Below are 13,092 nucleotides of genomic sequence, written 5' to 3'. Positions count from 1 at the left end.
GATATTAAGGCATACACCACATCAGTCACTGGCTTTATCAATAGGCGCATTGAGGACGTCGTCCCCACAGTGACTGTACGTACATACCCCAACCAGAAGCCATGGATTACAGGCAACATTCGCAATGAGCTAAAGCGAAGAGCTGCCGCATTCAAGGTGCGGGACTCTAACCCGGAAGCTTACAAGAAATCCCGCTATGACCTGCGACTAACCATAAAACAGGTAAAGTGTCAATACAGGGCTAAGATTGAATCGTACAACACCGGCTGCGACGTTCGTCGGATGGGGCAGGGCTTGCAAACTATTACAGACTACAAAGGGAAGCACAGCCGCGAGCTGCCCAGTGAAACGAGCATACCAGACGAGCTAAATCACTTCTATGCTCGCTTTGAGGCAGGCAACACTGAGGCATGCATGAGAGCATCAGCTGTTCCGGATGACTGTGTGATCACGCTCTCTGTAGCCGATGTGAGTAAGACCTTTAAACAGGTCAACAAACACAAGGCTGCGGGGCCAGACTGATTACCAGGACCTGTGCCCCGGGCGTGTGCTGACCAACTGGCAGGTGTCTTCACTGACATTTTCAACATGTCCCTGATTGAGTCTGAAATACCAACATGCTTCAAGCAGACCACCATAGTCTCTGTGCCCAAGAACACAAAGGCAACCTGCCTAAATGACTACAGACCCATAGCACTCACGTCCGTAGCTATGAAGTGCTTTGAAAGGCTGGTAATGGCTCACATCAACACCATTATCCCAGAAACCCTAGACCCACTCCAATTTGCATACCGCCCAAACAGATCCACAGATGATGCGATCTCTATTGCACTCCACACTGCCCTTTCCCACCTGGACAAAAGGAACACCTATGTGAGAATGCTGTTCATTGACTACAGCTCAGCGTTCAACACCATAGTACCCTCAAAGCTCATCACCAAGCTAAGGATCCTGGGACTAAACACCTCCCTCTGCAACTGGATCCTGGACTTCCTGACAGGCCGCCACCAGGTGGTGAGGGTAGGTAGCAACACATCTGCCACGCTGATCCTCAACACTGGAGCTCCCTAGGGGTGCGTGCTCAGTCCTCTCCTGTACTCCCTGTTCACCCACGACTGCGTGGCCAGGCACGACTCCAACACCATCATTAAGTTTGCTGACAACAAAACAGTGGTAGGCCTGATCACCGACAACGACGAGACCGCCTATAGGAAGGAGGTCAGAGACCTGGCCGAGTGGTGACAAAATAACAACCTAGACTAAGGAGATGATTGTGGACTACAGGAAAAAGAGCACTGAACACGTCCCCATTCTCATCGACGGGCCTGTAGTAGAGCAGGTTGGAAGCTTCAAATTCCTTGGTGTCCACATCAACAACAAACTAGACTGGTCCAAACACACCAAGACAGTCGTGAAGAGGGCACGACAAAGCCTATTCCCCCTCAGGAAACTAACAATTTGGCATGGGCATGGGTCCTGAGGCATGGGATTTGGCATGGGTCCTGAGATCCCCAAAAGGTTCTACAGCTACAACATCGAGAGCATCCTGACCGCTTGCATCACTGCCTGGTACGGCAATTGCTCGGCCTCCGACCGCAAGGCACTTCAGGGGGTAGTGCATACGGCCCAGTACATCACTTGGACAAAGCTGCCTGCCATCCAGGACCTCTACACCAGGCGGTGTCAGAGGAAGGCCCTAAATATTGTCAAAGATCCCAGCCACCCCAGTCATAGACTGTTCTCTCTACTACCGCATGGCAAGCGGTACCGGAGTGCCAAGTCTAGGACAAAAAGGCTTCTCAACAGTTTTTACCCCAAGCCATAAGACTCCTGAACAGGTAACCAAATGGTGACCCGGACTATTTGCATTGTCCCCCCCCCCCCCTTAACCCCTCTTTTACGCTGCTGCTCCTCTCTGTTTATCATATATGCATAGTCACTTTAACTACACATTCATGTACATACTACCTAAATGGCCCGACCAACCAGTGCTCCCGCACATTGGCTAACCGGGCTATCTGCATTGTGTCCCACCACCTGCCAACCCTTCTTTTTACGCTTCTGCTACTCTCTGTTCATCATATATGCATAGTCACTGTATGCATACACACACAGTAACGATACTGACATGTACATACTACCTCAATAAGCCTGACCAACAGGTGTCTGTATATAGCCTTTCTACTCTGTTTTCAAATGTATTTTTACTGTAGTTTTATTTTTTAACTTACCTACACAAACAAACACACACACACATACCTTATTTTTTTCCGCACCATTGGTTAGAGCCTGTAAGTAAGCATTTCACTGTAAGGTCTACCTATACCTGTTGTATTCGGCGCACGTGACAAATAAACTTTGATTTGAGTTGATATTTGGTAGCATTGCCTATAAGTTGTTTAACTTGGGTCAAACGTTTCAGTAGCCTTCCACAACCTTCCCACAATAATTTGGGTGAATTTTTGTCCATTCCCCCTGACAGAGCTGGAGTAACTGAGTCCTTCCTGAGCTGTGTGATGGCTGCGTGGTCCCATGGTGTTAATACTTGCATACTATTGTTTGTACAGATGAACGTTTTACATTCAGCCGTTTGGAAATTGCTCCCAATGATGAACCAGACTTGTTGAGGTCTCCACATTTTTTTCTGATTTCTTTTGATTTTCCCATGATGTCAAGCAAAGAGGCACTGAGTTTGAAGGTAGGCCTTGAAATACAGCGACAGGTACACCTCCAATTGACTCAAATGATGTAAATCAGAAGCTTCTAAAGCCATGACATCATCTTCTGGAATTTTCCAAGCAGTTTAAAGTCACAGTCAACTCAGTGTATGTAAACTTCTAACCCACTGGAATTGTGATACAGTGAATTACAAGTGAAATAATCTGTCTGTAAACAATTGTTGGAAAAAAACGACTTGCCAAAGCTATAGTTTGTTAACAAGACATTGGTGGTGGTTGAAAAACAAGTTTTTATGACTACAACCTAAGTGTATATAAACTTCCGACTTCAACTGTATATATGTATTCGATGGTGTGTAGAGACATTATGGGCAGCGTATGAGTAGAAAAGATGTGGACATGAGTTGTTATATAGGATAGGCCTTGACTAGAATACCCAATGTACATATGAAGTGCATGCCGAGAAACTTTAAGCTTTTCACCCTCTTGGCCCTGTCGATGTAGATGGGGGCATGCTCCCTCTGCTGTCTAATTAAGTCCAAGATTAGCTCCTTTGTCTTTTTTATGTTGAGGGAGAGGTTATTATTCTGGCACTACTTCCCAAGGCCCATTTCCTCCTTCCTATAGGCTGTCTCGTTGTTGTTTGTAATCAGGCCTACCACTATTGTTTTTTCTGCAAACTTGATGACTAAGTTGGAGACGTGCGTGGCCACGCAGTCATGGGTGAACAGGGAGTATAGGAGGGGGCTGAGCACGCACCCTTGTGGTGCCCCCTGTGTTGAGGATCAGCGTAGCAGAGGTGTTGTAGCTTACCTTCATGACCTGGGGACGGCCTGCCAGTAAGTCCAGGGCCCAGCTGCACAGTGCGGGGTTCAGACCCAGGACCCCAAGCATGGAGATGATGTTGGGGGGCAATATGGTGTTGAATGCTGAACAGCATTCTTACATAGGTATTCCCCTTGTCCAGATGGGATAGGGCAGCGTGCAGTGCGATGGCGATTACATCATCCATGGATCTGTTGGGGTGGTATGCAATTGCAGTGGGTATGGGGTGTCGGGAAAGTGGAGGTGATCTGATCTTGCAACGAGCAATCCCGGATCCGGGAGCGTAATCATAGCCTCAAACTAATTTGCATGACGCAGCGGACATAAATACTTTTCCTATTCATGCAAATCGCAAATGAAATGAAAAAAATATATTCAAACACAAGCTTAGCCTTTTGTTAACAACACTGTCATCTCAGATTTTCAAAATATGCGTTACAGCCAACGCTAGACAAGCATTTGTGTAAGTTTATCATGGCATAATGCTATGCTAGCTCTGCTGGAAGCAGGCAACATTTTCACGAAAATAAGAAAAGCAACCAAATTAAATAATTTACCTTTGAATAACTTTGGATGCTTTCACTCAGGAGACTCCCAGTTAGATAGCAAATGTTCCTTTTTTCCAAAAATATTATTTTTGTAGGCGAAATAGCTCCCGTTTGTTGATCATGCTTGGCTGAGAAATCGACCGGAAAATGCTACCATTACAACTCCAAACTTTTTTCAAAATTAACTCCATAATATCGACAGAAACACGGCAAACGTTGTTTAGGATCCATCCACAAGGTGTTTTTAACATATATATTCGATAATATATCGGTCGAGGCGATTGGAAAAATGGCTACCTCAGTATTTTACGCAAGATTTTCTGCGGGAGACACCATGTGACCACTTGCTAAATATGCTTCCTTACGGCTATTCTTCAATGGAAATGCGTAAAAAAACGTCACAATTCTGTAGACACCTTGAGGAATACGTGGAAAACGTAAGCTCATTCGTAGCTCATTCACAGCCATATAAGGAGTCATTGGCATGAGGCGGTTTCAAAAAATGCGGCACTTCCTGGTTGGATTTTTATCTGGGTTTCGCCTGTAACATCAGTTCTGTGGCACTCACAGACAATATCTCTGCAGTTTTGGAAACGTCAGAGTGTCTTCTTTCCAAAGCTGTCAATTATATGCATAGTCGAGTATCCTTTCGTGACAAAATATCTTGCATAAAACGGGAACGTTTTTCATCCAAAAATTAAAATAGCACCCCCTAAATCAAATCACTTCATGACAGAAGTTACTGTTACTGGGCGATAGTAATGTAGTTCCGTTACCTTCACTTTCTTGGGTGCAGGAACAATGGTGAACATCTGGAAGCATTGAGATTGAATATGTCCGTAAACACTCCAGTCAGTTGGTCTGCACATACTCTGAGGACACGGCTAGGCATGGCATCTGGGCCGGCAGCCTTGAGGGAATGAGTGCTCACAGTCCTCGTGAGCAGAGGTGGCCTGCATGGGTGGCACTGTTTTTTTCATGAAGAGGGTGATGGAGCTGGTTAGGTTGTCCGGTAGCAAGGCATCGGTGTCTGCGACGTCACTGGTTTTGCCTCTTTTAATCCATCATTGTCTGGAGTCCTTACTATGTACATCTCGTGTCTGAGCCATTGAAATGCAACTCCACTTCGTCTCTGTACAGACGTTTTGCCTGTTTGATTACCTAACGGGAGGGCACAGCTGGACTATTTGTACTCTTCCATGTTCCCAGTCAACTTGCCGTCGTTAAATGTGATGGTTCGCACTTTAACAATTGCCTGAATGCTTCCATCTATCCATGTTTTTTGGTTTGGATACGTTCTAATCGTCTCAGTGGAAAAAACATTGCCAATGCACTTCCTGATACACTCAGTCACCGAGTCAGTGAATACGTCAATGTTATTCTCAGAGGCAACCCGGAACATATCCCAGTGCACGTGATCAAAACAATCTTGAAGCATAGATTTTGATTGATCAGACCAATGTTGAACTTCCTATTGAAGTTTCTGCCTATATATATATTATACAGACACTAACTGTTAGCATTTGGTGGTCTATAAAAATGTACCACAATAATAGACGTTTAGGTGAGGCAGGTGAACCTGTAGCCATATTACTTCAACAATATTTGACATGAGATCCTCTCTAAGCTTTACAGGAATATGACTCCGTATATAAAAAGCATTAGCATTCCTGTCTCTTCTGTAGATGTTGAAACCATGTATTGCCACTATATAATCACAGGTATTATTTAAGTGATTTCCAGTGAAAGTCAGTATTTGATCTGTTACTAGCAAGCTATTGATTTCATGAACCTTGTTTCTTAGGCTATGTATGTTAATAATGTGAGCTATTTGTAGTGCTTTTCTTGAATTCTTTATTATTTTTATTGCTTTACTGGGAGGGAAGCTTATCAGAGGTAGACATGACAGTGAGATTTATGTTTGAGCTGTTGGCTTCCTACGAGGCCAAAATGCCTCTGTGTTAACAGTATAACTCAGGTTCATAGGCGCATTATTACTGCTGATAATAGTTGTTGGATTGACAGAGGCATTCAGGGGAGTTAGAAAACATAAATTAGGTTACTTACATTATGACTGCCAACACCCTTGGGACAATGTACCTTTGCAAAACAAAGCAAATCAAAATATATTGGTCACATAAACATATTGTTATTGCTAAATATGTGTATATTAATTGCTATAAATTGCTATGTCCAGTCTTTAGATAGCAAGGTAGACAAAATTAGGGCAAGGGTTGCTTTCCAGAGAGACATCAGGGATTGTAACATACTCTGTTTCACGGAAACATGGCTCTCTGGGATATGCTGTCAGAGTCAGTACAGCCACTGGGATTCTTTGCGCGTCATGCCAACAGAAATAAACATCTCTCCGGGAAGAAGGGTGGGGGTGTATGTTTCATGATAACGACTCATGGTGTAATTGTAACAACAAACAGGAACTCAAGTCCTTTTGTTCTCTGACCTAGAATTCCTCACAATCAAATGCCGACCGTATTATCTCCCAAGAGAATTCTCATCGGTTATTGTCACAGCAGTGTATATCCCCCCTCAAGCCGATACCACGATGGCCCTCAAGGAACTTCACTGGACTCTATGCAAACTGGAAGCCATATATCCTGAGGCTGCATTTGTTGTAGCTGGGGATTTTAACAAGGCTACCTAAATTCTATCAGCATATGGATTGTAGAACCCGGGCTGGCAAAACATTTGTTCACTGCTACTCTGACTTCTGCGATGCATACAAGACCATCCCGCACCCTCCTTTCGGCATCTCTGACCACAATTCCATTTTGTATCTCCCTTCCTATAGGCCAAATACCAAGGACTGTGGGCTTTCCTTCTCCATGGCCGACGTGATTAAGACATTTAAACATGTCAACCCTCGCAAGGCTGCTGGCCTAGACGGCACCCCTTGCCATGTCCTCAGAGCATGTGCAGACCAGCTGGCTGGTGTGTTTAAGGACATATTCAATTTCCTTATCCCAGTCTGCTGTCCCCACATGCTTCAAGATGGCCACCATTGTTCCTGTACCCAAGAAGGCAAAAGTAACTGAACTAAATGACTACTGCCCCGTAGCACTCACTTCTGTCATCATGAAGTGCTTTGAGAGACTAGTTATTGATCATATCACCTCCACCTTACCTGTCACCCTAGACCTATTGCAATTTGCATACCGCCACAATAGGTCCGCAATCGCCATCACACTGCCCTATCTCATCTGGACAAAAGGAATACCTATGTAAGAATGCTGTTCATTGACTACAGCTCAGCATTAAACACCATAATACCCTCCAAGCTCATCATTAAGCTTGAGACCCTGGGTCTCAACCCCGCCCTGTGCAATTGGATCCTGGACTTCAAGACGGGCTGCCCTAGGTGGTGAAGGTAGGAAAGAACATATCCACTTCTCTGATCCTCAGCACTGGGGCCCCATAAGGGGGTGTGCTCAGCCCCTCCTGTACTCCCTGTTTCCATTCTACAAAAAAAGGTATCAATAAATTCAGATTACAAGATTGTAGACCTAATGTCACGGTATAATTCACACTCTGATAGTACCCATACAGAAACACAGGCCTTGTTTAAGTCTCTTTGGCAAGGCTTTTTAGTTTTAGCCGACATCCTTGACTGTTCACCTCAATGTTTTATGAGGCTTTGCTGTGGTGATTAGTGGTCGGTAAAGCAGTAATCCTTCTACAGGCTAATTAGAGCTCTCAGTAGACAGACAGACACTCACCCACACACACAACAAAGCTTTAAAAATACAGTGTCACTAGCCAGCTACCTGGTACCCTACCCTGCACCTTAGAGACTGCTGCCCTATGTACATATAGGAATTTTACCCCGGTCACTTTAATAATGTCTACATACTGTTTTACCCACTTTATATTGCCTTGTAAAAGTATTCAGACACCTTTTGATTAAAAAACGGATTAAAATGGATATAATTGTCATTTTTCTGTCCACAATATAATCAATAATGTCAAAGTGGAAGAACAATTCTAACATTTATAATTTCTAAGATTAATAAAATGAATACAAATGTAATTATTTAAATAGATGTCGGGCTCGAAGGGCACAGTGGTCTAAGGCAATGCAAGAGGCGCCACTACAGTCCCTGGTTTGAATCCAGGCTGTATTACATCCGGCCATGATTAGGAGTCCCATAGGGCGGCGAACAATTGGCCCAGCGTCGCCCGGGTTTGGCCGGGGTAGGCTGTCATTGTAAATAAGAATTAGTTCTTAACCGACTTGCCAAGTTAAATAAAGGTTAAATGTAAAAATATATATCTCGTTCCGGACGGTTTAGCCCCCCCTGGCCCACTCGTAATTTGCACTCTGCATTCTATGAGTGAACCATAGCGTTCCAAACTCAATTTTCAGTCTCCACAGAAATGCCTTGCTGTTCTCAGAAGAGATGTGTGTTCTGAAAGAATATGAGGTGGGAGAGAGATTGGCTTCACAGCAGTAAACATATTTTCTTGCCTGTAGAGTGGAGGTGTGAGGTTTGTCACTGAGGTGAGACAAGAGGAAGGGGGGTTGAGGGTATGTCAAGGTTTGACTGGGATTTCAGCTCCGATGCAGGGAGGGCACCACATCTTTGTTCCATTACTAAATTACATTAGGTATATCGTTATGACCAATGTTTTTGAAGAGAATGCATTAGTAAAAAGGATGTGTGTTCAGAGTGACCCAGAGTATTCTGACTGATGTCTGTCGCCATTCTTGGCCTTTGTCTCAGTGCAGGTTTGAACAGGCTCATATTTTCATCATAATTGTGATTTGGTGACATAAAGAACTTTTACAGCACAGCGGCAGAGTCATGTCTGAAGTGTAAAACTAATGACTCAATAATGTTATGGGTGGAGATGGAAAGATGGATGTCAGAGATATTGCAATGTAAATGTACTTTTAATTTGTCTGTCTGTATATTTCAACACATGCCATATGAGGGTGCAGTGAGATACCAGATGGGTTGGACAAAAAAAATGTATACTCAAAAACTGGAAATCAGCCAATCCTCCGTCGTTCATGCAATGGAAAGGTCAAATGCTTTATTATCCAAAAATTTACCAAAATTGTGCAGTTTGAGGGCATGTGGCAGAAAGTGATAAAGGTGCCCTTAGGGGTGGGGGATAGTGGTTCTGGGCAGGTGTGATGTAGTGATGTTTGTACGATGTAGTCATTTGTATGTGTATGTTTTGTATTGTTTATAAAATATCAAATAAAATCATATACATAAATAAGAACTGAGATAGTGCTGTAACCTTCTAACAGTAAACTATCTGTTTCTATAGGAACCGTGGTGATGACGATGACAGCGGAGGATGCTGATGACCCCAGGTTGCAGAACGCGGTGCTGCGCTACAACATTGTGAGGCAGTCGCCCGACAAACCCTCACCCAACATGTTCTACATCAACCCAGAGAGCGGCAACATTGTCACTGTCATCTCCCCCACACTTCTGGACAGAGAGGTGGGTGTGCTTTGATTGGGCTGGGAGCCTCTCCAGACTGATCTGATGGGCCCCCAAAACACTGCTTCTGTCTCACTGCCTCGCTACCATGAAGTTTTAAAGGCCCGGTGCGGACAGATTTTTTTAAATTTTATTTTCTTGTGTTTTATATATTCAGAAAGTATTCAGACCACTACACTTTTTCCACATTTTGTTATGTTACAACCTTATTCTAAAATGGGTTTAAAAAAAATCTTAATCTATCCTTAATGACAAAGCGAAAATAAAATACCTTATTTATATAAGCATTCAGGCCCTTTGTTATGAGACTCGAAATTGAGCTCAGGTTGCATCCTGTTTTCATTGATCATCCTTGAGATGTTTCTACAACTTGATTGGTTGTAGAATGTGGTAAATTCAATTGATTGGACATGATTTGGAAAGAGACACACCTATCTATATAAGGTCCCTCTGTTGACAGTGGATATCAGAGCAGAAATCCAGCAATGAGGTCCAAAAAATTGTCTGTAGAGCTCTGAGACAGGATTGTGTCGATGGAGAAGGGCCTTGGTCAGGGAAGTGACAAAGAACCCGATGGCCACTCTGATAGAGCTTCACATTTCCTCTGTGGAAATGGGAGAACCTTCCAGAAGGAAAACCATCTCTGCAGCACTCCACCAATTAGGCCTTAATGGTAGAGGGGTCAGACAGAAGCCACTCCTCAGTAAAAGGCACATGAAAGCCTCTCAGACCATGAGAAACAAGATTCTCTGGTCTGATGAAACCAAGATTGAACTCTTTGGCCTGAATGTCAAGTGTCACGTCTGGAGCAGAGCTGACACCATCCCTACGGTGAAGCATGGTGGAGGCAGCATCATGCTGTGGGGATGTTTTCAGCGGCAGGGACTGGGAGACTAGTCAGGACCGAGGGACAGGTGCATGGAGCAAACGATAGAGAGATCCTTAATGAAAACTGCTCCAGAGCGCTTAGGACCTCAGACTGTGGCAAAGGTTCACCTTCCAACAGGACAACAACCCAAAGCACACACCCAAGACAACACAGGAGTGGCTTCAGGACACGTGTGAATGTCCTTGAGTGCCCAGCCAGAACCCGGACTTGAACCCGATTGAACATCTCTGGAGAGACCTGAAAATAGCTGTGCAGCGACGCTCCCCATCCAACCTGCCAGAGCTTGAGAGGATCTGCAGAGATTATTGGAAGAAACTACACAAATACAGGTGTTCCAAGCTTTTGTAGCATCATACCCAAGAAGAGTTGAGGCTGTTATCACTTTTAATATAAAGCAAGCAGACAGGAATCGGGGTGGTCAGTTACTGTTCGATTGAACATTAGAATGGGAAAAGTGAGTGACCTAAGCAACTTTGAGCATGATATGATTGTCATTGCCAGGCTTGCCAGATCCAGTATCTCAGAACTGGCCTTCCACCTGGGCTTTTCAGACACAACAGTGTCTAGGGTTTACCAAAAATAGTGCGACAAACAAAAAACATCCTGTCAGCGGCATTCCTATGGCCAAAAAGAGCATGTTGATGAGAGAGATCGAAGGAGAATGGCAAGAATCGTGCAAGCTAACAGGCGGGTCACACACAGACAAATAATTCCCCATCTAGGGGTCCGACCCATTGGGTGCCTATTGCCAAAATACTAACAAAATGAGCTTGTAATAGCGAATTTCCATTGAGGCTGCTAGCTAAATATAATAACGAGTGCAAACAAAAATAATGTAAGTGCATAGACAGGCAATCCAGCTCATAAAGTTATACATATATAGGTAGAAGCTACCAAATGTCATTGTTTGGTGAGATTGGACATTTACAAGCGAATGTGATCGAGAGACATTGTGCAAATGAACAAAGTTTTGGCTCATGTTCGTCTGAAGGAAGAACAGTACTGTTTCTGTGTGGAGTCTGGGGTTCCTAGGGCAACGGGCCTGCCTGCTCTTTTTATTTGATTTATTTCACCTTTATTTAACCAGGTAGGCTAGTTGAGAACAAGTTCTCTTTTGCAACTGCGACCTGGCAACCTCTTCTCAGAGAAGAGGGGGGCGGAGCAGACGGCCGAGAACGGAGAGGAGAAAAAACGCAAGGAAATCAAGATAGCAGTGACAGCTGTACAAATAACTCATCCAAAAGGGCTTTGAATTCTCAAACACAGCAGAAAGCTAACACAATATGATTCCCCATCGCCTTATGAATTCAGCCTATTAAAGGCCCATTTACTGGTAGGCATATGCTAAATATACATCAATGGAATGACATATTAAGTCATTGAAATGTGACTGCAATGTATCCAAGATGTGCACAATACCATGACATGGAATAGTAACTGTGCCATGAGGCACAGGCTAAATTATATGCTACATATCACAAATACAGTACATGGTAGCATGAGGCTACATAAAGGTGCTGAATGTCCATAAACACAGCTACAGTATTTGCATAAACAGACAATACAAAATTAATATATTTCCCTTGAAACGATACATGAGAGCTTCACCATCAGGCCTTACAATCTAACAATACTAGCTAACATTCTGGCATAACTGGCTAGCAGTAGCATGAAACACATGAAAGGAAATAATTCTTGAACATGTTAAATATTAACTTGACTTCCTTAATTAACAACACCCAACTGAAGTAATTGACATGTAGGAAAGCAGGGGAGAGTGAGGTAAGTTGAGCCATTTTTTACATTCAGCATCACTTCGTCAAGGGAAATATACTGTAGTATTCTTTCTAACAAAGATATCTACATATATTTCAGGATGTTGTGTAACCCTGGTAAGTTGAGTTGCGGGACAAAGTTATACATTTCTGTACTGAATTAAATATTGCCTCTACCTTTTTAAAACCATGTCCATCATGTCTTTTTCCCAAACAAAATTCCACATGATCACAATCAATTTTTTGTTTTTTAACAACACCTAACAACACTTTGTACTTTTTTAAAACACTTTTTACCATAGGCCAGGCACTATTGTTAGCTCATATCTTAGTGGTAATGCCTTGCATTAGGCTTGGGAAGAAAAGTCAACTAGCCTTTGGCTCAACCATTGGCTGACCTTTTCCCAAGGTCACCATTTTTACTATGATAGCCCACACAACTACAAGGAAAAACTTTCATGCTAGGTTTCGGACCTCATATTGAAGCTTATAAAGACACAAACTGATGTATTGTACAATCTTAAAATGATCTACTTTGGTTTAGATACAAGCATCATGAAACCTCTAACACAACAAATGAATTTACTTTGTGAAAAGTTTTTGGGAGCTAACTTTTTCCATGTGGTTTCTCCCTTCAGTCTCCATGAAATTATGACCTCTTCTCAAATATTTGGTCAAATTCTTCATTTTTTTAATGGTTTCCTAGAAACAAGGGTGGCTCAATGTACCATTTAGGCATAATCCCACTCTCCCTTACTGACAATTAAATGCACACACTAACAAAAGTCATATACAGAAACTTGAGGAACAATCCAATGAGTCCTTTCTCTTCTGACTGCGATCTCGCTCTGACGGCAGGAGAGCGGTTTAGTGAGATGCACGGGAATGGTGAACTATGATTAT

General features: G+C 43.3%; 1 protein-coding gene across 1 annotated transcript in view; it reads left to right on the top strand.

Moving 5' to 3' along the window:
• The window catches only part of LOC139415873 (cadherin-13-like), a 345,399-nt gene that overhangs the window by 130,422 nt on the left and 201,885 nt on the right, over nt 1-13,092 (top strand). Inside the window, exon 3 of the mRNA XM_071164006.1 lies at nt 9,347-9,525. Within this exon, the coding sequence (XP_071020107.1) occupies nt 9,347-9,525 (179 nt within the window). The remainder of the gene's footprint in view (nt 1-9,346; nt 9,526-13,092) is intronic.

Source organism: Oncorhynchus clarkii, chromosome 1 (assembly GCF_045791955.1).
Source record: "Oncorhynchus clarkii lewisi isolate Uvic-CL-2024 chromosome 1, UVic_Ocla_1.0, whole genome shotgun sequence".
Taxonomy (NCBI): domain Eukaryota; kingdom Metazoa; phylum Chordata; class Actinopteri; order Salmoniformes; family Salmonidae; genus Oncorhynchus; species Oncorhynchus clarkii.
The sequence above is the reverse complement of the archived record's forward strand: the minus strand, read 5'-3'. Positions and strand labels throughout refer to the sequence as shown.